This window comes from Homarus americanus, unplaced genomic scaffold (assembly GCF_018991925.1).
Source record: "Homarus americanus isolate GMGI-L3 unplaced genomic scaffold, GMGI_Hamer_2.0 scaffold59578, whole genome shotgun sequence".
In the NCBI taxonomy this organism is placed as follows: domain Eukaryota; kingdom Metazoa; phylum Arthropoda; class Malacostraca; order Decapoda; family Nephropidae; genus Homarus; species Homarus americanus.
The window spans coordinates 709003-736316 of NW_024712913.1; the positions used below are offsets into that span (position 1 = coordinate 709003).

General features: G+C 38.5%; 2 protein-coding genes across 5 annotated transcripts in view; one reads left to right on the top strand and one right to left on the bottom strand.

Moving 5' to 3' along the window:
• The window catches only part of LOC121864322 (glycine N-methyltransferase-like), a 21520-nt gene extending 3649 nt beyond the window's left edge, over nt 1-17871 (bottom strand). Inside the window, exons 1-5 of one of the 4 annotated variants that reach the window (XM_042363404.1) lie at nt 17765-17871; nt 11962-12211; nt 10081-10208; nt 8737-8866; nt 2568-2688 (exon numbers count right to left, since the gene is read on the bottom strand). In XM_042363404.1, the coding sequence (XP_042219338.1) occupies nt 2568-2688; nt 8737-8866; nt 10081-10208; nt 11962-12170 (588 nt within the window). In that variant the 5' untranslated portion in view covers nt 12171-12211; nt 17765-17871. Of the gene's footprint in view, nt 1-2567; nt 2689-8736; nt 8867-10080; nt 10209-11961; nt 12212-14469; nt 14760-17764 lie in introns of those variants that run through there. The other 3 variants (XM_042363403.1, XM_042363402.1, XM_042363401.1) reach the window with 3 other exon arrangements.
• Nucleotides 17872-20752: 2881 nt separating this feature from the next.
• The window catches only part of LOC121864776, a 28816-nt gene continuing 22254 nt past the window's right edge, over nt 20753-27314 (top strand). Inside the window, exon 1 of the mRNA XM_042363950.1 lies at nt 20753-20957. The gene's annotated coding sequence lies outside the window, so the exon portion shown is untranslated. The remainder of the gene's footprint in view (nt 20958-27314) is intronic.

A 27314-nucleotide genomic window follows, 5' to 3' on the forward strand; every position in this document is an offset into this window, starting at 1 on the left:
TGAAATGTTTTGTTGAAAGAAAACGAGACAGTTTTGATGCCTATGAGGAAAAAGCAAAAGATCTGGCAGGAAGCACCGAGTTTGTCCATTCAGGTCGTAAGAGGCGATCAAACGTACGGCTCGCTCCACTGGATTATGGACGTTCAAGTGAAGTGTATCTCAGTCCAAGAGACAAAATGCTTCCTCACAGTCATTGATCACCTAGTGGTATCCCTAAACGAAAGGACTTCTTCATACACATTGGTGAAGGAGCGCTTCGGCTTTTTAAGCAATTTGGAAACCATGTGAGCCGATGCCATTCATTCTGCTTCAGAAAATCTTCTGCAAACTTATGGAAAAGATATTGATGAAAAAATCTCCAATGAAATGATTCAATTCTCGTCTCTGGTAAAGCTGTGTGTAAAAGCCGCGGAGAGCCCAATGAGTCATTTTATTACAGAATTATAAAGGAAAAAGATGGCTTACAATCAGCATTTCCAGATGTAGAAACGGTTTTGAGGATATATCTGGTGTTAATGGTCTCTACCGGGGAGTGTTCCTTCACAAAAATGAAACTGATCAAAAACAGGCTGCAGACCACGATGCTCCAGGAGAGACTCAACAATTTGATGCTATTAAGCACCGAGTCAGACATTTCAAGAGAATTTCCATTTGACAATGTGATATGTTTATTTGCTAGAAAAAAAATCACGAAAAGTGCATTTGTAAATGAATGTACTGTATACACTTTCTTTGAATGGAATAAATAATTTGTAAATGTGTCATTATTACTAGATTTTATTGTTTCTATTGACCTTGAATATTACCTACTATATTTATTTTCAGTTGTCAGCAAGGGACCCCCTCACTGCTAGGTGTCGCCCAGGGCCCCCCCAACCCCTTAATCCGGCTCTGACTGTACATTAAAAAAAAAAAACATAATTTGAAATGATAAGAGGCTCTAGCCCTTAGGCAATTGTGAGATTTTACGAAAAATGTGGGACACTTTCTCCCGAGGGAAGAACAACAGTATGTTTCCATTATCCGCCCCAAATAAAAATTTAAGCATTTATATGTACAATACCAGATTTAAGGTTATCAAACATAAAGGCTCAAACGCTGGGCAATTATGGAAAGACAAGTAGAAAAAGCTTGCGTGATAGACCATAGATGTGCATTCCACGACTGCTCAGCATGAACTGACCGACCGACAACACGCGATGCGTATAACACTTGTTCACACCGAGCAGGGGGGGTTGCTACCCATGGCCAGATTTTTTTTTTTTTTTTATGGGATTAACCCACCAGGGTACAGATGCGTATGTACACTTCAGTCTTGAGGTGAATGTACATAAGACTCAGATTCTCTTTCAGCCACACCTCCACTATCCATCCAACTTAATGGTACTACCCTCTATATGTGGCACACTTTTGGTATCTCGGCTCTCACCTATCCACCACTGCGGACATCGATGAAGATTCAACATTGGATCAGATGTGCATCTCAAGTCTTTGGCAGACTCCATACCAATGTCTTCAGCTATAGGGAACTGAAATTATCTACAAAGTTGCACGTATATCGAGCAGTGGTCCTCCCCACCCTGCTATATGGCAGTGAGACAAGGGTCACATACAGGAGGCACCTCAAGGGACTTGAAAACTTTCACCAAAGTAGTGTAAGTTCTATCCTCCAAGTTCGCTGGGAAGACAAGAGAACAAATGCTGACACCAACTGTAGGAGCATCGAGGCTACCATTATCCATGAACAACTACGCTGGGCTGCAATGTTACCCGCATGGATAACACTAGACTGCCAAAGCAGCTACTTTACAATCACCTAATGAATAGTAAATGTAACGCTGGCGGGCAAATGAAAAGGTATTTGGATGGTTTTAAGACAAACCTGAAAAAGTGCCAAATCGACCCCCTCACCTGGGAGACAATTACTGCACACTGTAAAGCTTGGAAGAGCACCACACAAGAAGGTGTCAATACTTTTGAGTTAGCCCGACTACATACTGAGGCAGACAAGCGCCAACGCTGGAAAGACGTTGCAGCCGCCCTCCCACACTAGATGTAGCCCTCCACACACGCAACATCTGTGGACGGCACTGCCGGTCCCGTATCGGCCTCTTTAGTCACCTCAGAACTTATCAATGAAGGTGACATCATTAATAACTAATATAATTTTATCATAGCTGGATGATCGTCATACTTAATGCCGAGTGACAGCAAAGTAGTAGTAGTAGTAGTAGTAGTGTGTGTGTGTGTGTGTGTGTGTGTGTGTGTGTGTGTGTGTGTGTGTGTGTGTGTGTGTGTTCGTTCTTGGCCCCAGCTACTTAGCACTATAATAGGCAAGGGAAACTAAAATTTTTGTAATCCAATGGTAGGAAGGGTTAGCCCACACTGAAACACTGATGGGCTGGAGATCAGCTGAGCAAACACCACAGCAGAATAATGTCCAACCAACAATGCCTGGCCATGTTATTAAATCCATATCTCCTGAGATAAGAGTTCAGAGTATTATCAACTAAGCTAAGAAGCCCTCCCCCCCCATTGTTTTTTTAACTGTTGGCAATCTTACTAACATTATAATATATGTTGTGGGAAGGAGCTGACCCTGAGTCAATGATGTTGTCATAATTTCGGTGATCAATCAATAGTACGCCTCCTGGTTTCACCATATGAGCAAAGTTCTTCAGGGCTAACCTGCAAGAGTAAGAAAAACCTTTATTTAGTGTTGTAAAATAACTATATCTTAAAATCTACTGAATGCACACATTTGATGCAGGAAACATTAGACAGGCACAAACAGATAACAAATTGACTTTTCTACATCCCTCAAAAATGTCTTTTTTTTTTACTGGGATTAGCCCACTTGGGCACAGGTTACCAACCCACATTGGGGCCTGGAAAAAAACAGAAAAAAGAAAAAACAGGAAATTCCCGCTTTCGGAGAGTGCATTTAATATACTATACTTATTTTTACCCACAATAATACATACTAAGACAAATTACGTATCAGTGCAGGGTAATACTACATTATGCAAAAACTAAAATTTTAAACAATCAGAATCACATTGAAATACAGTATTACACGGCCGTCAATATAGGTGGGAAATATGACCGCGAACAACTTCATATTTCCTGCCTCTGATGACAATTAGGCAGCCAAGGTCCCAGTCTGTCACACTCATCCACCAACTTTCAGAGGCCGTGTAATATTTCAATGTGATTTTGATTGTTTAAAATGTTAGTTTTTGCATAATGTAGTATTACCCTGTACTGATACGTAATTTGTCTTAGTATGTATTATTGTGGGTAAAAATAAGTATATATTAAATGCATCCACCAAAAGTCTGAATTTGCTACCAGAGGTTAACAGTTAATTCATGTATAAGATTTCTGATAAACTTCCTCTGTGCTCATGTCTGAAATAATGAATGTATGTATCTTTATATAATTTAGCTAAATATCTTTCTCGTCAGTAATGGTTATCCCAACGATGATGAATAAACTCATATACACATACATCATTATTTAAGGACGAAATCGGACAGATTTACAACAGCCAATCAGCTGTAACTTTGAGGAGGGGACGGGGCATCTCTTCTCAGCTGGGGAAAAACGCACTATAGCAACGGTGCTCTGTGTGACAGAACCTCTGACTTCCACACTGCTTCACAGTGGAAACCCGTAGATACGTCTGTGTGATAGCAGCGTGAAAGGGTTAATGATTATTATGCTTGTTCGCCGGTATAGTTTTTATGAGCGAGTGGTGCCCTCTGCTGTATGAGGAGACTGTCTAAGCTCACCACCAGAGAGCATGTTTCTAGTCCGTGTAATATGGTTGATGTGGCGCAAATGAGAGGTTAATTCTGAGCGAGTGGAGCACCCCTACAAGGCATTAGCTTGGCCTATGTGCTCCCTTACATACTCGTCGCCTACTTGCTCTCCCTGTTTACACCTTGTTTATACCCTGCACTGTACACTGAGTTGCACCAATATACACCTGGATGTTGTGTTTATCTACACCTGCTAAACGAGGACAAGACCAAGCATCGAAGTGCGAACAAAGTACTTACAACTTTTACCCATTTTGTTTTCACTTTCTGTATACAGAATTGTGTGTCCATGTACTGGAGTGAAAAAAAAATACATAAACAGTATCTACCCAAAATTAGAAGATGAAATATAACAATAACATATACACTATGTAGTTCACAGGTGGGGAATGTTTGGATATTTCCTCACTCAGCCCAGGATTTACTTAGCATTCATTAAAAAAAATAAAAATGTTCCAGAACATAGCCAGACTTTGTTGTGTTCTGGACACTGGGAAGTTGGATAAATGGTCCCATATCTATAGGTATTGCCTTTTATTGCTCTTATTTCACCCAAACTATTTGCAAAGATAGGAGCAAGTGTTAGTGGTGGCACAAAATGCCACAGTGATGTTTCGGTATGAAACTTGAGTGATTTATACAAATACTGTATAACAAAGACACAGAAAGAAAGTATATTCTTTTACTAAATTTTTGGAAATTTAGCTTACACTATTCTCTTAACTGCTTGGACGATCAGTCACATATCTTTTATGCACTGTTGGGAAGTAGTACTATATTGGGCAAGCACTGGCTCCAGAATGTATCTGTACCTGCGTTAGTGTTGGCCAGTTCTAGTATTGAATGAGCTCACAGCCCCGAAAATTTTTTTAATTTGTGACTACAGTACAGTACTTCAAACTTGAGCTGTGAGCCCATAGTGGGGTGGAAGTTCACTATAATGGAAATGGTTACCTGTAATTTAAGACTAAAAATCATTTCAGCAGATGATAATAATGTATGTGGTTAACGTTTTCTCCTCCCCCCAAAAAAGAAAAGAAAGAAAAGCTATAATAAACAATAAAAATGAAACATAGCAGATCGTAAAATACAATAGCACATATTTTATGCAGCCACATAAAATAGCTCTTGGTATCATCCAGAGTGAAGCACACAGTTCTGCCAACCTCGCAATTAACTCAGAGACATGTCTGGTTGCTGTTGTGCGATGTTGTGTGCATGTCGTGCGGTCATATCTAGGGAGGCAGTGCAACTCGGCTCACAACGCAGTTACAACCCACTTCCCACACATGCATACCCATTCTCTTATTGTTCTTTATTTATAGTTATACTCCTGTACTGTATATCATACGTTAAGTATTTTATTTCAGATTCACATTACAGTACTGAAATGATTTTTCCTCAACATTTAGTTTCATTACAGGTAGCAGTCAAAGCACGGCAGATGAGTGAATACAGCAATCGCCTTCTGTTCCAGGAATAAATTTTTACCAAACCTAATCTAACCAAAACAGAAACACTAAAATAAGAGAGCCTAAGGAACTAAGAGTAATGACTTGCGTATAAGGATACATGACTTTTCCAACCGAACTTAACAGACTCTAGTCTGCCCAGCCAAGAATTCCTAGCTAACTAGCCAGTTCCCCAAATAATAAAAAAATAAAAAGATCCGTGTTGCAAGACTAGGAATGGTGACTTCTGGTGCAGGGAGTGCCAATATAACATGATTTAGCTACTTAAGTTTAAACATGAATGCACACTACTTGAATTTAAGGGGGGTTGAGTTGGCAGAGGATCTAGTTGATTGGGGGTTGAATTGACCCAGGGTTGAGTTAATTGAGGATAGGTTAACCAAGGGTTGAGTTGCATGTTGTTGTGTTATATTGTAGTCAAGATTTTGTTGTGTAATGAAGTATCAGAGGAAACCACAGAAAAAACATCAATAGTCTGGAATGCTGCTGATCCCAATGATACCGGAAGATCAGCGATCAACCTGTATCACAGCGTAAAAAGAAAGTTGTAGGGCAATATACCAAGAGGGTGATCAAAATACAATCTGGCTGGAGGTATGACAAAAACTAAGATACACATGTTAACGTACAGTAGTTATTAAAATGCAGTTATCTTCACTTCATATATTAATTGTCATGCAGGTGATTTTGTTAAATAAAAATGGTTATTATCCTGATGCTGACTATTATGAGGATATAATTAATAATAATACTGTAACTACAGTTACTCACATCCCAGATTTTTTTTTCATAGAAATTGGGGGCTGAAACTCCCAAGCCCCTTTGTTCCATGGCCTGTACTGTACTGGCAACTTATGAGTATTCATGATGCAGCTTCCACCACAATTGAGAGTGAATTCTGGATACATGATAGATATAAAATTAATTTCATATATTTCATTGATGCAACTTTAAATTCAATCCTATCCTGATTGGGTAATGCAAAGCTTTTACATTTGCTTAATGGTGATATAAACAGCTGTTATACTACATAACTTTAGGTCTTTACTAATTATTCAGCAAAAATAATTATGGGTCCATTGACCAGTATAATATGCCAATCTGTTTTGTAAGCATGAAAGCTAATTATAATTTCCAAATTCTTAGCACAGATTTTTGATAAATCTTTATTTGACATCAATGCAGGGTACTAAATGCACAAAGCAGCAGAGTCTAAACAGAAAATCACTTCTTATATAACGATTGCCTTAACTCAGGCAGGAGAGACTTTCACACTAATTTTATTCCCCAAGTTTATATATTGGAGACAGCAGGTTTAAGGGAAAGATCCTCACAGATTAATCACTGACTAACCAATCAAAATTCATGTCAAAGGAAAAAGACATAACCTAAACTGTAATTAGCCCTCTTCATGTTTCTGTGTAGTTAATTTTTCATACTAATAGTGAATATTTTTTCACCGAGTAAAGCAAGAAGATGCAACAGTGTCCACATATAATATAACTCTGCAGTAGCCACAAGTGCAAAAACCACTGCACAAGTTCAAATTCTCTGGTAAAAAAAAATTAATAATTTAGCCATATACTGGATACCAGAATTGGCAAGTTTCTAATGTACTGTACCAAGAAATGATAAATAATTCCCTTAAATCAATTTAAATTACCGTTCTTTGTACAAATCATTTGCCTTACTACAGTATGTTGATTTGAATGATATCTTATCTGAAAAATAAATACAATTAAAATCATGCCTCAATGACTAAAAGCTGACTAAAGTTTGTTTACATGACTAAACCTTAAACAAAGGGAGCTTTTTGCATAGACTATTTGTTCTGTTATGGAAAATTGAGTTTCATAAAATGGATAAAATTATACAACTTCCTGATGAAAAAGGATAAGCTAGTTTTGCTCACTGAATACAGTGATGTAATTATATTCCCAGTATGCCTGACAAGAGCCACGAACAATGGGAGAGAAGATACTGTGTACGTGACCAGGTTGGGAGGTAGGGGGGTTTGAGGTTTGCCACATGGGCTAGTTTTGGGAGTGTTTTCATAATTGATTCCTTATTACCGTATATTCTTGTATGTACAATTCATCATAAATAATGGAAAACATACAATATATATCTATAATTTGACCTGAGAAGATAAGGAAGAGCTGTATCGAAGGTAGCACCTCACTTTCCTTCCTCTCCCTACCATTGTAGGATAATGGAAGATTTCAATAAAGCGAGTTATTAATTTTGATGAGAAATAAATTCAATGAAGTATTAAGATAAAAATAATTACATACTGTATTTGTTTTTATTTTCATTTTATAATAATGGAGACAGACTTAATGAGGCTGGGTTGACAAGGAATGTGAATTTGAGTCATTATAATGTACCTGTACTTCCCAAACACAGGTGTCCTCAGATGGTCACATTTCTTCCAGTAATCATAAAGAACAGGTTTATGAACATGGAGCATCAACATGGTAAGGACGAAAAAAAAGAAAAGTACAGTACTGTATATTCATAGTGGTGCTGTGCCATTATTTTTCCACACTAATTTTGTAACCCAAATCATTGCTACCGCTACAGTACTTCAGTCTCTGCACCACAAACACTTAATGCATATGCAACATGTGGAGAAGCACTTCTACCTCATTTTCCTTGTCACTTTCCTCTTGGTCTCTAAACACCTCCTATAATGATGACTTGTTCATCAGTGTCCTTATTACCGAAGTTCCTATACGAGCTATTATTTCTGAATTCACTCAGTGAATTCGCAAGTTCTTCAATCTCACCATCACTCTCTGATTCCCGTAATATTTTACTTATTTTTCTGCGTCAGGGCAATACTACTGGAGTGAGGGTCTTTTCCGCCTGACATATCACTTGAATTGTCAGATAGTTCCTCCATGAAAACAACAAATGCTAATGGTCAAAGGACCAACAAGGGGAAGGAAAAGTTGTCACGAGTCACAATAAATCAGAAATCAGGCGTAAAACTTAAAAATTAGTGCGGAAATATCCTGATTACTGCATATAGATAATTACCTTTGTTACAGGACAAAAGGTACTCATCACCTATGTATGATTGCCATTGTTCAAGGGTTAAGGAAGTGACTGGAATGTGATTATTAAGCATTGTGACTCCTTGATTACAGCTGAGGAAGGTTCACACCATTAGACAGTTTTATGAGGCTATTTCAAAATCACACTGACAGTGTACAGACACAGACTCTACAATGCAAGTAGCTCAAACTATGGTTCCTTTATCCTGCTTTGATATGATTTATTAACAGTGTGAATATTATCAATATATCATGCTATTTTGATGGTTATACAGGCTCCATCTAAAATAAAGAAGGACGACCTTACAGGCCAAGTCTGATATCTCTACCAGTCATTAAATGCCATAATTACCTTAAATACAAAATGTACTGTTAGCTTACTTATGTTCTGACTGGTCTCCAGATACATCAGGCAGATGTGCAAAGGAATTTCCAAGACAAATGACAGCATCATAAGTTCCAGCACCTTCTATGTCTTCTGGGAGTGTTAACCAGTTGGCTTCTTCAATCTCTGAAGATAAGATGTTATTAAAGTTAACTATGTGGTCAATCACTGGGGCATCATGAAAGAAAAATTTCTAACTATGGATTAGTGACAATGATCTGAACTTACAATAAGTGAAGACAACACAGCCAAAGATTACTAAGCTCTTGTTCTACATGAAGTCATTTGTATACAATGAATGTCCTAGAAACAACATTGATATAGGTTGGCAAGATATAATTAAAACTATGGTACTAAAAAGCATTGCATGTCAAAAACATTACATATAGAAAATAAAGACATTGCAGTAATTGTACACACACACACAACTTAAGTACCCTGAAGTAATCACATCACTTTAATTTTATACTCAAGACATAATCCTACTGATCAGTCCAATGCAGCTGCCACAGATATAAACTCAACTACTGTATATATTATTATTATTGTATATACAGTACAAAGAATAGCTTCTTCCACACTCAAACCATCCTCTGGGCAATGTGACACGTTCAACTGCTTAGCTTTTATACGATAATGTTAGGAACCACAAAAAGCCATCGTTAAGTGATCGATTGTATATTGATATTAATAATTTATGGGGAAAATAGGTTCCATTCCTGAGACCCTGTAGAGCCCACATAAGTTTTATATTCTCCTGCTATGACGATAAAATAATGTCTAAATACAGGGGTAACTCAATTTATAAATGGACACAAAAATAAATTTATATAAAATAAAGACAAAAATAATAATTAATAAAAAATAAAGACAAAAACAATAAACTTATAAAAAATAAAGACAAAAAACAATATTCATTATCATTTACTTTACATTATATGTACATGTACAGTACAGTCGTAAGCTGCGATACCCCAGCTGTCACTACAAGCGGGAGCTGGGGGTTATTGCACATCACTCTTTCATAGTGACAATGTAGGAAAAGCAGAGTGTGTGTGTGTCTCATTTTATGAAAATATGCAAACACATACAAGATGCTAATCATAATGTACTGTACAGTATATCTTTCTGTACTGCACAAGTACTTCGAGAATTATATTAAAAATTTCAGTGAATGTGTCTCAGCAGGTAGAATCATTTAACAGTCACATCTATCTTTACATACATGCCACTGTCACACATTAATTCCTAATACTGTACACAATAATTCAGACAAGGAAATTAAAAAGTTAAAACAGTAACCACAGTAATTATTTCCCTCCTTAAGATGTATCACTCACCCCAGTTGTCAAAAGCAGGCTCCTTGCGTCGTCTCCATCGGGTCTTGAGAGCAAATTTCAGCATTTTGTCTGAGAGGTCGACACTTGTCATTTGAAAACCTTCTTCCAACAGCATTATACTATCCACACTATCAAGGAAAGTATAATTATTAAAACACAGTACTGTACATTTTAACTATGAAGGTATATACAATACTATACTAATCAATATAAAAGTCTGCAGTGCATTATTCTTTTCTGTTCGTATATGTAAACATAATAAAGGATTATGGAAATTTGACTACTTAAATAAAAACAAAGCAGAGAATACTGTACCACTTCAAATTAGTCAAAATAATGGTTACTATACAGATTACATAGAGAATAAAAGCAATTAAAGACATTAAACAGAACTTAAAGGATTAAATAAATCATAAGGATGCAATGACAAACAAATTAGGAAGAATTTGATAAGAACTGAAAAGTAAAGTACTGGTACCTGTACTGTATGGTATTGTATATAAATAGTTCTCAGTGGCTATTTCTTTCACTACTGCATTCATTAGTCATTTTCCTGGCATTCTGGGATAAACTACATACAGGTACTATACGCAAATTTAATTTCCTATGATATTTCTCATGACTACTTTTTTTTTAAATAAATTCTTCCTTTAAAGCAAAGTCTGCATCAGCTTTACCATGGACAATTTTGAAAATTTCAGACTTTTAACCCATACACTTTTTTTTTTAAGGATTTTAGTCTTCAAACTATCAGCAAAAGTCTTGGGCACTATAGTACCGATTTTATCAAATGGAAATATTTCAGGAACTTGAGTTACCAGAGATACAGTTCATATCAATCAGTGGTAAATACAGTACAGTACTGTATTACCATAATCATGAACTATTTTGCAACTGATTGTTGTCAACTGTTCATCACCATTACTTTCACTCAATCAAAAAACCTGCATCACAAAAAGCATCTCCTCCACTGCCTGAAGTGTTCTCCTTAAGTTCAGGACTTTGTGATAAACAGTACTGTAGAGTATATTAATATTACTCACCTTCTAACTATGACAGTGTAAGCCTAAACCCTGAGTAAACCTGTTATACATAAATCACACACACACACACACACATAAATGGTTCCCTGTCCCGGCCACGAAAATGCCAAAAACTCTGTAACTACCCTTAGACATTCTTGGGTACATCCAGGTTGTTATCCGCGAATAATCGAGGTCAGCGAATTAAAAATCCGCATATTTGAAGGGCTTGCAAAAAGGTTGAGAGTAATGCATTTGAACATGGGAACTACAGGGACCTGAAGCTGTTAGATCCGGTTATGAAAGTTGTGGAAAAAAAGTTGGTAAGGCATTATTCATGGCCAGGTAACTACAAGAAAAATATCTAGGGAAAGAGAAAAATATTTTCTGTGTATCTGTAGACTTAGAGAAGGCATTTGACAGGGAGAGGAGGCAACAGGTGGTGGGGGAGGAGGGAGGGAGTGCTGGCTGGACTGAGAGGACAACTCACATCCTGCGCTCATCAGCCCGTTTCCCTTTGACATGTGTTTATGCAATTTCACCATAATTCTCATATTATTATACAAAAGAAACGTCTTTAGAGGTAGCTTTGCATATTCTGTACATACTCATAGAATATATCAGTACAGTATTGGTGTATTAGAAAACATATGATCTTCCAATGTTTCTATTTACAGTTCAGCTTTAAAATCCAATAAGGCTTCTAAATAAAACAAACAAACAATCCTCTAAGGAGTCTAAGGAATCTTAACACCTCTAATAATTCCTACAGTTATGTAAGTGAAGATATAATTTTACAGACTGATCTTTAAGTTTATAGCACAAAAAAATGGAATTAAGATGTATAGTATAATCTTACCCTGTTCCACAGGCAACATCCAGGATATTATGGCATTTTTTTTCCCTCAGAAGCTTAGTAATAAACTTGCGGTAAATATCAGTCCTCTTGTTCTTGTCACCAATGTAAAGCTCCCAGAGTTTAGCAGCAATGCCATCTGCATACTGGTCTTTCAAACCCTCGGCTGGGATACCAAGGGTTCGAGTACGATAAACACGATTATCAGTCATTTGGGGGCCTTCTATGCAATCTTCTCTTGCGATATTCTATTCTGAAAAAATAAACGAAAATTATTATACAAGTATCCCTCACAATATGAATGGGTAGGTTCCTTGAAAATCCTAATATTATACCTGAAAAAAAAAATTGATTCACAAACAAAAAGAAAAAAGCCCTGTCTAACTACTACTATAAATTAGTACCTCACTACAGTACTGTAATTTAATACCTACCTAATGTAATTTAGTACCTAACTTCTGTATATTAGTACCCAAACCAATAAACAACTACTGTGGTTAAGTGAAATACTGTATACGCTGTACAGAACAGTAATACAGTCTCTCCTCGACTTACGACGGGGTTCCGTCCCGACGTCCAGGTCGTAAGTAAAAAATAATACATGGAAATTCTATAATGGGCGTCTCTTTTTCTTCTCAGCACCACGAGAACTCTCATTTTTACGTTTGCCAGCCATTTTGAAGGGAATTACAAACGAAAATTTTGTCAGTACACAGTGCAATCACTAATGTCACTAATTAGCATATGAAATTTGAGAATACTGAACAGAATAATTTTTCATTAATTTTCCACATAATGTACTGAAGAAAGTTTATGTGGAAAAAGACCAGAGAATACTTGCCTCATCACACCTGAAATCATCAGTCCATGTATTCCATGTTGTGGTTAAAGCCAACAGTAGACTCAGGGCAACAACAAGAAGTCTTACTTTTACGGAAAAGGAAATATTTAGGTATTATTTTAGTTATGTACAACCATCTTATTTGGGGATTTTGGCATTTGCAATCTATAGATCTTATAATTCTATGACTCTTTTCTTCAATGACACTTGCCTCGTAAATGTCAAATAACGGAGATATTGGATGTGTTTCATTCTCTTGTTATTATCATATATGGGAGCACCTGCCACCTGCTTTGTTTACAACCGACCCACTCTATCCGAGCGTACTCTCATGTCCACAAAAAACATAAAATTTACACCAAGACGCTACAACAAAGTTGCTTTCATTGAAACCAGATATCGAAATAAGTAAATTCTCTTCAATATGTCAGAGGGTTAGCCCCCCATCTATGAAGTAAGGTTAGGTAGGTTTCTTTGGTTGGTTTGAGGTCAGGTTCTATTAGATTCATTATTATTCACTTGTGATGGAAGAGTATAGAATGAAAGTTAGTCAAAATGATGAGGTGCTGTATATCCATTGCATGTGTTAAAAATCCCAGATTCAGGGGTCCGACTAATTACCCAAATGTAGCCAAATATAGCCGGAATGAAGTCAAATAATGGTCCTAGATGAATAAATCGGACTGCCAATCACTTCTCGACTAGTATTTGGTGTCAGAAAGTCACAAAAAATAGGAAAACTTACTTTAATCTGAGTTAATAGATCGCGTGCATGTACCGACGGAGCGAGGAATTACCCAAATGTAGTCGCAATGAAGTCAAATAATGGTCCTAGATGAATAAATCGGACTGCCAATCACTTCTCGACTAGTATTTGGTGTCACAAAGTCACAAAAAATTGGTAAACTTAATTTAATCTGAGTTAATAGATCAAGTGCATGAACCTAACCTAATCTAATCTAATTTAACCTAACCTAACCTAACACAACACAACTCAGATTAAATTAAGTTTACCAATTTTTTTGGACTTTATGACACCAAATAATAATCGAGAAGTGATTCACAGCCTGAATAACGCTTGTACGACCATCATTTGACTTCATTGCGGCTACATTTGGGTACATTTGGGTAATTCCTCGCTCCGTCGGTACATGCACGCGATCTATTAACTCGGATTAAAGTAAGTTTTCCAATTTTTTGTGACTTTCTGACACCAAATACTAGTCGAGAAGTGATTGGCAGTCCGATTTATTCATCTAGGATCATTATTTGACTTCATTCCGGCTATATTTGGCTACATTTGGGTAATTAGTCGGACCACAGATTCAGTGTTTGTAATAAAGTAAAATTTTACCAATATTTGTACTAATGTATTAGACACTAGAAGGACCCATCACTGAATATGCTGGACATCTCATCTAGCCCAAGAAACTTGATTAAAAAAAAGTGCAGCATTGAGCAACAAAACTAGCTATAGAATTAGCACATATGCCTATTAAAACACATGAAAATCCTTGGGCCTAGAAACATTACAAGACCAGAAGGAGAAAGAAGACATTAATAATTATTACAATAGATAAGACACAAAAAATATTCACAAGAAATGTATTGAACATATTTTCTAATTATACAGACAAGTTGAAATAATAGTTAACTCGTATTAGTTATACCTGGAGCCTCAAAAGAAATGTATTGAACTTGTTATTTTCTAATTATACAGACAAGTTGAAATAATAGTTTACTCGGGTTAGTTATACCTGGAGCCTCAACCTCTTGGTCCTCACTCTATGCGACTGAGAGAATTTAGTCCAACCGATAGCAGCTGTGTAACTGATTTATCTTCTCCTGAAACTAGAAAATTCTGGTATATTCTGGGTTTTACTGAGTTATCAGATAATTTGATGGTTTTCAATGCCAATGACACTGCCTAATCTACATACAAGTTAACTGATGGGTATTACGAGCCACCTCAAGTTTGTTTACTGCATTATTTTGTAGACTTAAATTTTAACGACAAAATGTATAAATAGATTAATTTTGACCTTGAGTGGAAAATCCTAGATCAATTTCATTTGATCAAATATATAAGAAAATCTATACCAAATACTGGAGACAAGAAGTGCAAGAAGGAAAAAACGTGATGAAAGTTATACGCCAAAGTTAAAGTCAGTAAAATAAAACAGCTGTTTTCACACGTGTCACCGGCAGCTGGGTGACTCAGTGTATGAATAATGATTAACTGGGGATCACTTCCGTCATTAACATTTATTAACCTCTACGGACTCGGTTCAATTGATACAAAAATCACAGGAAATTATAATTATGAAAGGGTGGGGTAGAACCTAACGTAGGCGCAAGCGTAAGAGCAAGACAGTAGTAATAACTATGACAATAATTATGAAAATACATACGGCACGTACATACAGTGTGTGTATATATATAACAAAGAATTACAGTATGTCTGTTTGTTTGTGTGTGGTGTGTTTGTGTGTGTTTTTTTAGTTTAACAAATTTATTGGCAGAGCTTGTAGTACAGTTTACCTATTGTGAGTAATTCAGTCAGGTCTTGACACTGAGGGTAGTATCACTTCTCACTGTCACGCAGGACAGAGGTTCACACACAAAGAAATACATCATATTCATTAACGACTATAAATGTATATAGGTCAGGTTCATATGGATAATGTCACTGTTCACTGCCATGCAGGACAGAGGTTCGTACACAAAGAATGCATCATATTCATTGACACTATATATAGTGTAGGTCAGATTCATGTGGGTTATGCCACTGTTCACTGCCACGCAGGACAGAGGTTCGTACACAAAGAAGGAAATACACCATATTCATTAGCAGTATATATAGGTCAGTGGATCACATACATTGGAGTCATATTCTAATTGAAGACTATTCAGTGTGGGCTAGCAAATTTGGGATAAACAGCAAGAATGTCCTCAAGCACACCTGATTCAATGAAGTAATTATATAGTTCAAGATACAGTAAGTCAGGTGGCCTGAAGTCTTTGACAGTGTCACATTCAATAATATAGTGTTCAAGTGTATGCTTCAAAGGTTTATCACAAAGTTTACATGCTGAGTGTTCCGGTATGGGTACAGCGTTACTAACTTGCCAGATGTGTCTGTATCCTAGCCTAATTCTGGCCACGACTACATCATATTGTCTGGTTCTGTCCTTATGCTGGCCATACCGGTACCTCTTGTTACAAAATTTGTCATATTTACTAATGCTACAACTGTCAGGTCTCTCTGCATTTCTCACTTCTTCTAGATCAGAGTTCATGATTCTGACTTGAATGTGTGTGTCCGCACGAGACTCTCGGAAAGTACTTTACCGATCTGTAGTGATGATGGATGGTGTTATATGTAGTGATGATGGATGGTGTTATATGTAGTGATGATGGATGGTGTTATATGTAGTGATGATGGATGATGTTATATGTAGTGATGATGGGTAGTGTTATATGTAGTGATGATGGATGATGTTATATGTAGTGATGATGGATGGTGTTATATGTAGTGATGATGGATGGTGTTATATGTAGTGATGGATGGTGTTATATGTAGTGATGATGGATGGTGTTATATGTAGTGATGATGGATGGTGTTATATGTAGTGATGATGGATGGTGTTATATGTAGTGATGATGGATGATGTTATATGTAGTGATGATGGGTGGTGTTATATGTGGTGATGATGGATGGTGTTATATGTAGTGATGATGGATGGTGTTATATGTAGTGATGATGATGGTGTTATATGTAGTGATGATGGATGATGTTATATGTAGTGATGATGGATGGTGTTATATGTAGTGATGATGGATGGTGTTATATGTAGTGATGATGGATGATGTTATATGTAGTGATGATGGATGGTTATATGTGGTGATGATGATGGATGGTGTTATATGTAGTGATGATGGATGTTGTTATATGTAGTGATGATGGATGGTGTTATATGTAGTGATGATGGATGGTGTTATATGTGATGATGGATGGTGTTATATGTAGCGATGATGGATGGTGTTATGTAGTGATGATGGATGGTGTTATATGTATGTGATGATGATGGATATTATATGTAGTGATGATGGATGGTGTTATATGTAGTGATGATGGATGGTGTTATATGTAGTGATGATGGATGATATTATATGTAGTGATGATGGATGGTGTTATATGTAGTGATGATGGATGGTGTTATATGTAGTGATGATGGATGTTGTTATATGTAGTGATGATGGATGGTGTTATATGTAGTGATGATGGATGGTGTTATATGTAGCGATGATGGATGGTGTTATATGTAGTGATGATGGATGGTGTTATATGTAGTGATGATGGGTAGTGTTATATGTAGTGATGATTAGACAATAAAATAATAAGTTTTATGCTAAAAAAATATACTTTGCTGTACTGTTGTAGTGAAAAACATTGTTGAACTTACATACACCGTTAATGAACTATTGATGGAAGAAGAAGTTTTGGGGACTGAACAGTGAGACAATGTGTAGCTTCCCGGAGGGTGGCGTCCTACCGTTGCCTTGCGGATGAGCCTCCCGGTGGGCGGTGATTCTGCTAGTGTATATATATATGTAACTATAATGAGACAAAACTCACCAGAAGAGGATTACATAAAGGTAGAAGTATAGATAGTAGTAATGTAAAGATAAGAAGGTTTGGTAGCGGGGACGGGATGTTATTTACTTTGAGTCAATACACTTATCTTATACGTCAATACACATATATTACGTATCACGTAGTACGTTCTTAAGGAATAACTTGTTAAACACCTCTTCGATACAACTATTTATTAATTCACTCAATGACATGGACACGTTAATATCATCATTATATCGGAGTTCCTAGCACATTATTTTACGTTACTCGACACTGAATCGGACACAGACATGAAAGGAATACACTTCCCACAGTAGGTTACTCACCCGAGGAATAGTTCTGACAAGACTCACGTGTACCCTGACGTAGCCCCAGTGGGTGCTTGGTTGTGACCTGGGGGGAGGAAGAACGTGACTCTGGTGAGTGACCAGAATGACCTCTCAATGACCAATGACCAGAATGAGCTGAATGAGCCAAATAGCAACCAGAATCTGAATGATCCCGTGGGCAGGACTGCCGAACCCTTATATGGGGGCTCACAGCCGGCGTTCGACCTTAACCACTTAACACTAAACTGGTTAGATCTGGACAGCTGTGTCCAGGTGTGGTCATGCCCAGGTGTGTCTTGGTAGGTAAGGTCATCCGGCTAACTCAAGTCATTAGCGGACGAGGTCAGGTCCCTTGGGTCTTGGGGTGTGTTCACTTGGTATGTTCTGGTACCATGAGGTCTCTACACACTCTCTGTTATATGTATTCGCTGTTATATGTGTTATGCTTCTCTGGGATTGTAAGCTATGGTCTGATATTTAATATATATATATATATATATATATATATATATATATATATATATATATATATATATATATATATATATATATATATATATATATATGATCACCTGAAGAATCGTCGCCCCAGAATGTCCACCTGAAGAATTGTCACCCCGGGACATCCCACCTGAAGAATTGTCACCCCAGCCTGCTCCACCTGAAGAATCGTCACCCTAGCCCACAGTGAACATAATTTGTCGCCTGTACTGTATAGTCGCAGACAAAAGTTCGTTTCTCGTGCTGAAACTGACTCACAGGAATGAGTGCGAGATTACTGTCGTAATTTTAACTCGTAAACACCTGCAATTGCCCATTTGTTTATAAACACCTCAGAGGACATTACCCAGTCGAGAGTCCATATTTAGAACTGGGAGATGCCCGCCCCATAAGAGGTCACAGCTTAAGATTGGAGAATCTACAAGTTAAAAAATTTATCAAGGCTAATTTTTTTTTTAGGAGCAAGGGTTGTGAACTCTTGGAACAACTTGCCAGAGTGTTGCGACGGCACCGACTGTGAGCTGTTTCAAGACCAATTGACCAGCACTGGAGCAGGTTAGAACATAAGAACATAAGAAAATAGGGAGTCTGCAGTAGGCCGGTTGGCCTGTGCAGGGCAGCTCCTGTCGAGAGTTATTACCACTCTCTATCATCCATGAATCTATCTAGCCTCCTTTTAAAACCTTCCAGCGTTCCAGCACTTACTACAAAGTTGCTAAGCTTGTTCCACTCGTCCACCACCCTGTTTGAGAAACAGTTCCTTCCTATCTCCCTCCTAAACCTAAACTTATCCAACTTAAATCCGTTGCTACGAGTCCTATCCTGCTCGGATATTATAAGAACTTTATCTATATCCCCTTTATTGATTCCTTTCACCCACTTAAATACTTCTATCATATCTCCCCGCACTCTTCGTCTTTCTAGGGAATGCAAGTTTAGTTTCTTTAACCTATCTTGATATGGAAGGTTTCGAAGTCCCGGAATCATTTTCGTCATTCTTCGCTGCCCCGACTCCAGTGAATTTATATCCATTCTATAATAAGGGCACCAGAACTGAACAGCATAATCGAGGTGCGGCCTGACTAGCGCAAGATATAGTTGCAATAAGACCTCTGCACTCTTATTACTTACACTTCTAGATATAAAACCTAATACTCTGTTTGCCTTATTTCGAACATTAACGCACTGTTTTCTAGGCCGTAGGTCCGGGCTTACAAGTACCCCTAAGTCTGTTTCACAAGTCGACTTCTCTAGGTTGATGTTGTTAAGGCTGTATACATTGACAGTATTTGTTCTTCCAATATTAAGTACGCTGCCCTTGCTAGTGTTGAATTTCATTTGTCATTTCTCTGACCACTCCTGCAGTTTATTTAAATTCTCCTGTAGTGCATTTGCATCCTGCCCTGCCTATAACACCATCTGCGAGGGAATTACTACAAATTGTCAGGCCCCTCATAACACCATCTGAGGGAATTACTACACCACGTGATGCCACTCATGACACCATCTGTGAGGAAATTACTACACTACGTCAAGCCCCTCATAACACCATCTGTGAGGGAATTACTACACCACGTCAGGCCCCTCATTACTCATAGCACCACCTGTGAGGGAAATACTACACGTCAGGTTCCTCAAAACACCATCTGTGAGGCAATTACTACACCACGTCAATAGTAAACGTAACGCCGGCGGGCAACTGAAAAGGTTTAAAGATAATCTTAAGACAAACCTGAAAAAGTACCAAATCGACCCCCTCACCTGGGAGTCGATTACTGCACATAGTAACACCTCGAAGATCACCACACGAGAAGGTCTCAATACTTTCGAGTTAGCCCGACTGCAAACCGAGGCAGACAAGCGCCAACGCCGTAAAGACGCTGCCACCGGTACTGCACTCGATGTAGCCCTCCACATGTGCAACTCACGTGAACGACTCTGCCGGTCCCGTATCGGCCTCTTAAGTTACTTCAAAACTCACCAATGAAGGTGACATCCCTAATAACTCATATCATTGTATCCTAGCTGGATGATCGTCATACTTGATTCCGAGTGACAGCAAAGTAATAGTAGTAGTGTGTGGTTGTGTGTACAACAGTAGAGTGAAAAAAACATTAAACTTTGAAGTAACATTAAAGTTAATTAGACAAACTGTTTGAGTCAGGGAGCCACTCGTTAGTATGTATGAAGTCGCTGACTTGCTGGTTTTGCCGCCCTAGTGACCACACAATGACACAAACACTTGACTGAAATCTTCAACGTCGATCGAGATATGGCTGTATCCCTTGTTCCCTAATGGCCGTTCTTTGTAAATATAATTGTCCTTATTGGATTAAAATTATTTGAGTGAAATGAAAAGCAGTATTAGGACATATTTACAATAATTGTAATATATGATAACCGTGCTAAATATAGGAAATCACTACGGGGGTTCAATATAACGAGGTTCAATTGTGATAAAACACTCCAAATATAATAGCTCCCAATTGCTTCACTTGCAACACAGTGCTCCTCTTACTTACTGGTTGATGAGACCTGTCCCCTCAGAAAAAGAGTTGAAGACCTCACTGTTGCTGAGTAGCTACGCACTCAGACTCACACCCCTCTCAAGTCGCTGGAACACCTCTATCCCTACCAGTGCACAGCGGTGATCGTGTCCCTTCTTGAACTTCCTGCCACAGTAGTGAAGGTAAGTAAAGGAAACATCCTACCGAACAATTCTGTTATGGTATTAAGATTGTAGTTAGTTTTTATGATTATGAAAATTAAAAATATTTCCGACAAACATTTTTGGACGATATTATGAGCAAGAGAATTAAAGCAAATGTATGTCGACTCAGTTGAATTTGTTCAAATGTGTTTTATTAAACATAACAGAACTTCTATTAGATTTTAATCGCCCATGTAAATATAGTATTCCCAGGTGTGTCTTTCTATCTGTATATTTTCCATTAATACCCAGCGGTAGTCTGGTAATACCAGTTATTTTCCTTCAGATTTTACTAAATTCCATAGTGTCGTACAGTACAGACAAGAAAGTTATTTCCCAGGTAATTAGAATAGGATTACATTTAAATTGAACCGATAGAAATTATGATATACAAACTATCTTTCTTGCATATTTATTTTAGAACTGGATTATGTATGTTCCTCAACCTAACATATGACCAATTAAAAGCGGATTGTGACATTAGGCATCTTTACGTGTACAGTACTCTACACCTAATGCCACTAAGACAATAAAAAGTACTTTGAGTCATGAAATTCATATGTATGAGATTGACTTTATTTGCTGAGCTATCTCGATCTTGTTTACTCCACACAACAAAGCAATAAAAAAGTTTCATGTAAGTCACACTTCCAGTCACAGCTAAGGGGAACAGTCCACACACACACATCCACTTCACACACTTACATCCTTGCTCTTCATTTTTCTTATTTTATAGCAATATGCCATCTCCACGGAGATGTACTGTAAACTTTATAATACTATTTCATTCATATTAAGCTATTTATATGTACTGTACAGTATTGACTAAAATTTAATTAAATGCACAATACTGTACAGAACAGGAAATTTGGCTTTGACACGTGTTATCCACGGCCATGGAACCTAACCCCCTATTTCCCATAAGCCTTTTGTTTTGCCAACTGTGGATTTGTCAACCACGGGGTTTTTCACGAACTCAACCCCCGAGGTTGGCAAAGGACTATACTCGTACATGCAAAAGCGCTTACTTTGGTAATTCGTCCAAATTACTAGGAACGTAAGACTATAATCAACTTAATAATCAACTCTATTACTTCGTATAAATATTTTTTTACATTTACATTTACATTTATCGTGTCATTTTTCGCGACAGGGAGGTCATTCAGGTAAATACGAGGGATCTGAAATCGAGTTTTTATTTGAAATTCCTAATCTGCGGGTTGAAGTTAGTAGAAGAAATTATGTTGGACATTCATATTACCGTATCCTCTTCACCACTGGCAGGTACCCGAGGGTTCACGTTTTTCCAGTGTACAACTGAAACTGAGAGAAAATTTTAATAACAAACAACAATAACTCGTGTTTATGAATATTAGTCGTATTTGATATTATCGCTAATAAAAAGGTAAGCCATAAGTATTCTCAAATGAGAGTGTTTTGCCGCTTTGTACTGTCGACGATTTTGTGCAACTGTACGGTGGTGGGAACGATGTAGTAAAGAATCGATTCCAACAAAAAACTGTCAAAGATTTTATTAAAAGACATTCAAGTTACGTAACAACACTGGCTATTACTTCAAGTGTCTGTGATTCTTGTGAAACGAGATTTATCATAAAGTTTTGTATAAGTGATTGAGGAAAGATTAATCTTAAAGATAGCGGTTATCTGAATGGTACACAGAGAGGGTTAAAGTTACTTACTGTTTACCGGTCTTATCATCCTTGGTTGTGAAATTCTACTTACCTGTTTTTCGTTCTTCATTGTGATGTTGTGGACGCCGAGACCTGGGGGGTGCGACCCCTGGCAGTTTATGGGCCCGGGCTGCTTTTGTGGCGGTGTCGGTCTCATAAAGGAAACCCAACCCTTCGCCCCGTTCTCTGCTGCCGCTGCCGGGCAGGGTGAAGCTGATACAGACAATCCTAGAACAATCGTATCGCCATCGGCCAAGCTGTGTTAAATCACGGCACCTTTTTCTACTAAAACTCCCTTCCATCCACCCTATACCCTTCCACTGAACCTTCTTCACCCCTGTCACTTGCCCTTTTACTTTTACTTACCTGGGAACTCAGTCTGCTCTTGACTCACTTCCTTAACGGTGCTCTGACCCCCTCCGCCAGGTACCTATGAACTCACCAGCCCTCCGTCGGTGAGTACGGACTCCAGTCTCTCTCTCTCTCCCTACTACAGCTGTAGGTGTCCAGACCATCCGCCCGGATCCAACCGATGACACGACCCCTCTGTCGGTCACTATTGTCATGCCGACCCATCCGTTGGGAAGGACAGATCCCCCTTTGTCTTCTGGCTTATACTGTATATGTTAACCTGTGTATTTTAAGTCTTCAGCGTGGAGTAATATTTGATTGTTCGATGGTCTGTGGGACCAGGCTAGGAAATAAGATGTAAGGGCTCTCTCACTAGGACAGTAGAATATTGTTGTATGTACAGTAATGAATGCCCTTGTGTCAGCATCATAAGTCGCTGTCTTTTGTAACAAATCTTCTTAGCATATTCTGCGAGTTTACCTTCACCCAGGGAATATCAAATCTGTACCCTAACTGTGGCAATATCGATAATATGTAACTAGACTTTGTCAAGGCTTTCGATAGTGTACCCCAGAAGAGGCTGAAAATTAAACTAGAAAGTATACGGAGTTCGGGGGAGCGTCCTAGCAAGGAGCGTGTGGTGATTAATGGCTTGAAATCATCGTGTGTACCAATGAGAAGTGAGGTATACCACAGGACAGTGTAGTGGGACCGTTGTTGTTTGTCTGTTTCATAAATGATATGTCAAAACTATACTCCTTCATACAAATGTTTGCAGACGATGGTAAGTTATTCAAGGAAATTAGGAATCAAATGGATTATGAAATGATACAAGGAGGTCTCTTTCAGCTTCAGGAGTGGTCAGAGGAATGACTATTAGGATTTAAAGTCATGAAATGCAAAAGTATGTACCTAGGTCGTACTTAACGGTAAGGAGACGTATTACCTGTCCCAATACAACGAAGAAGCATCATTAATTAACTGAGACCAAATGAGAAAAAGACCTGGGTATGTGTATTGTTAATGAACTGAAGTTCTCGAACCTTTGTTAAAAAGGTGAATCAAGCAACTCAACTAGTAGCTCTTATAAGAAGAGCGTTCACACATCTAGACAGTCTGACTCTCATCACAACTCTCCCCAAAAGGAAGGCTTCCCAGTTTGGAGTCCTGTCACCCCGTCTGGTACCCCCGATATGGGAGACTCAATTGAATGAAAATATCCAGAGGAAGGCCACCAGGCAAGTGCCTTCACTACGGCACCTCACTAACTCAGAGAGAGTGGAATGCCAGCAATTGCTTAGCTTATACTATAGGAGGGCAAGGGGTGATTTAATAGAAGTTCTTAAAACACCTCTGAGAACATTACTCAGTCGTGTGTTCATAATTGTAACTAGCGGATGCCCATCGCACGAGGGAACACAAATTAAGGTTGAAGACCGCACAGGTTCCAAAAATTGTCAGGGCCAACTTTTTGGGAGTAAGAGTTGTGAGCTCTCACAGTCTTGTCCCATTTTAGCTCACATTCGGTGCCGTCACGACACCGAATGTGAGCTAAAATAGGATAAGACTTGACCAACACTGGCGCAGGTAAAGATACATTCTGGAACCAGTACACGCCCAGTACTTGCCAACGATGTGTAAAAGAGACGCGATCGATTGCCCAAGCGGCTAACAAGCCGAAATGTGGCAAAGAGGATAAACTAAAGCTGCCAGGAGTTTTGTCAACTCAAGACCCAGGAGCTTGGCAACAAGAGTAGCTTCTCCCAATATATTTGAGAATGCTGCTTCTGCCACTGAAAATTAATTTTAGAAGTCAACACTTGAACTTGATAATGGTTATGATCAAGGTCAAGGTCCAGATCAAGGTCGAGTCAAGGCAAAGAAAGATAGGAAGGAGAAACGGGACATACAGTTCATGCAAGGTGTTCCGTAAATACCTCTCATAAATCAGAGGCTGTATTTCTGAGATACAAATAAAGACAAATGGATAAATGACCAGGTTGTCAAATCTCAATAGTTTTGGAGTTACAGCCCATGAAAGGTTTGGTAGGAATGTGATGAACCTATATGAAACATTGACTGTTGCAAGTGACGTTTATTAACAATAATAATGCCATATGATTTGCACTGATTTTAACATTTAGAGCAAATGTTCAAAGTTCCGCCCCTCTTGCTCAATGCAGTCTTCAGGCCGTCGCACACGTTCAAAGACCCCAGGGGGTGTTGCGAATGTGTGCCACACTGTCCTGTACACGGCGCCACAATTCCTCGCGGTTTGGGACCTCTGTAACATACACCTTGCTTTTTATGTGACCCTACCGTAGAAATAAAGGGGATTTATGTCAGGTGACCGAAGTGGCCATGAAACATGACCGCCTCGCCCTATCCACCTTCCAGGATACAAAATGAGCTGGAGCACCATCATGCTGGAACCATATTAGCTGCCGAATTCCGATGGGCACATACTCCAGCAGCAGTGGCAACGTGTCCTTAAGAAAATGTCTGTATGTTACACCTGTCAGTCGCTGGGGTAGAATATATGGGCCAGTAAGGTAGTCAACAATAATGCCAGCACAAACATTAATTGCGAATCGTACCTGACTAGATCTAAAGGTGGATTGTCAACAGACCCGGTAGGTGTCATCATATCCCTACCAAACCTGCCGAAACTATTGATAATTGATAATTTGATCATTTAGTCATTTATCTTTATTTATATCTCCGGAATACATCCCCTGATTTTTTAAAGATATTTACGGAACACTCAGTATAGTACCTCAACTATTATTTATTTGGGACAGTTGTGGAAGAGCTAAAAAGATGGTGGTGGTACAGTACAGCATTAAGGGGCATATATCTCACCACCTTATCCCGGGTTCAGTCCCTGATCTGAGACAGATTTGAGAAGGTTGTTATTTAGTGCGACCACGTCTCTGTTACACTTTGTTGGCGAGTACTGGCACCAGACTATATCTGTATCTGCGCCAGTGTTGGTTAAAGTCTTGTCTTTAATTCACTCACACTCGGTGGCATTACTACGCTCTCTGGCAGATTGTTCCAAGAGTTCACAACTGTCACTCCAGAAAAGTTTGCCCTGGAAATGTTCTTAACTTGTGGCTTCTTCAACCGTAAGTTATGACCCTTAGTGGGCTGGGATCCGCTCACTAGTAATGCCCTCTTGAGGTGTTTATAGACTTGTATTAAGTCACCCTTGTCCGCCTATAGTATAAGCTGAACGGCCTAGATTTTTTCTTGAGGTGTCTATCTCCCTGTTTGAGTATAGGACTCACATAATCCATTTTCCAGTCACGGGGGATCTTTTGCTCGTCCAAGCATCTGCAGAATAGATTTTAAGGGGTTCAGCAAGCTCGCTGCATGACTCTCTTAGCACTCTGGGATGCAGGCTGCTAGCGCCTGGGCTCTTATGAACCTTTAGCTTTAACAGTTGTTTCTAATACACTCTTCGGAGAACACAATGTGCATAGGAGCTGCGTCAAACTGTCTGTCTTCAAATGCAGGGAGAGTGTTAGCATCCCTCCTTGTGAACACTGAGGAAAAGAATTTGTTGAACACCTCCGGCTTGTCATGATCTGAGTTTGCGTAAATACCATCTTCAAGTCTTAGATCTGATACTCTCACACATGTAACTATTCAATTTCGATTTTACAAACAGTAAAAAGCCTTTGTGTTTTACTTGACCTTGCTTGTAATCCGCTTCTGGAACTCTTTTTCACCTTTTCTACTCTCGGACTTTTCTTGGTTCTTGGAAATGGCATAAATCCTCTTGTCCTGCTCATCATTTGTCCCAACCCATCAACTGAATTTATGAGATTTTTTTCTATTGCCTCATTCCTGGAGCCAATGGGTTAGGTCTTGAGTATATATTTATCAATAAAATAGTTCACATTACTGTCTATGATATTCAGGGTAGTATTTGCATTCTTGTTTCTCTATGAGTCAGACCAGTGAATACCCCTTATCTCCTCTCTTATCGTGTCGTAATCTTCCTTGTAATATTTAAACTTCTCTAAGCTCTTTATCATGAATCAAATAACAATTAAACCTGAAAGTTTACGTCACGTGGTGGCTGGTGCCAGTGGGGCTACATGTTCCGGCTTGGTCACCATATGTCTTCGTTAATTATGATGAGGTCCAGCGGCTTGGGTGTTTGCTCCCCTCTATAGTGAGTTGGATATTAAACATGGTGGAATATACAATTGTCTCAGAGTTTCTACAAAAAGAGGAGCGAGATTATTAATGTCATTTGCGTGGTTCCATTCCTCCAGTCGATGTC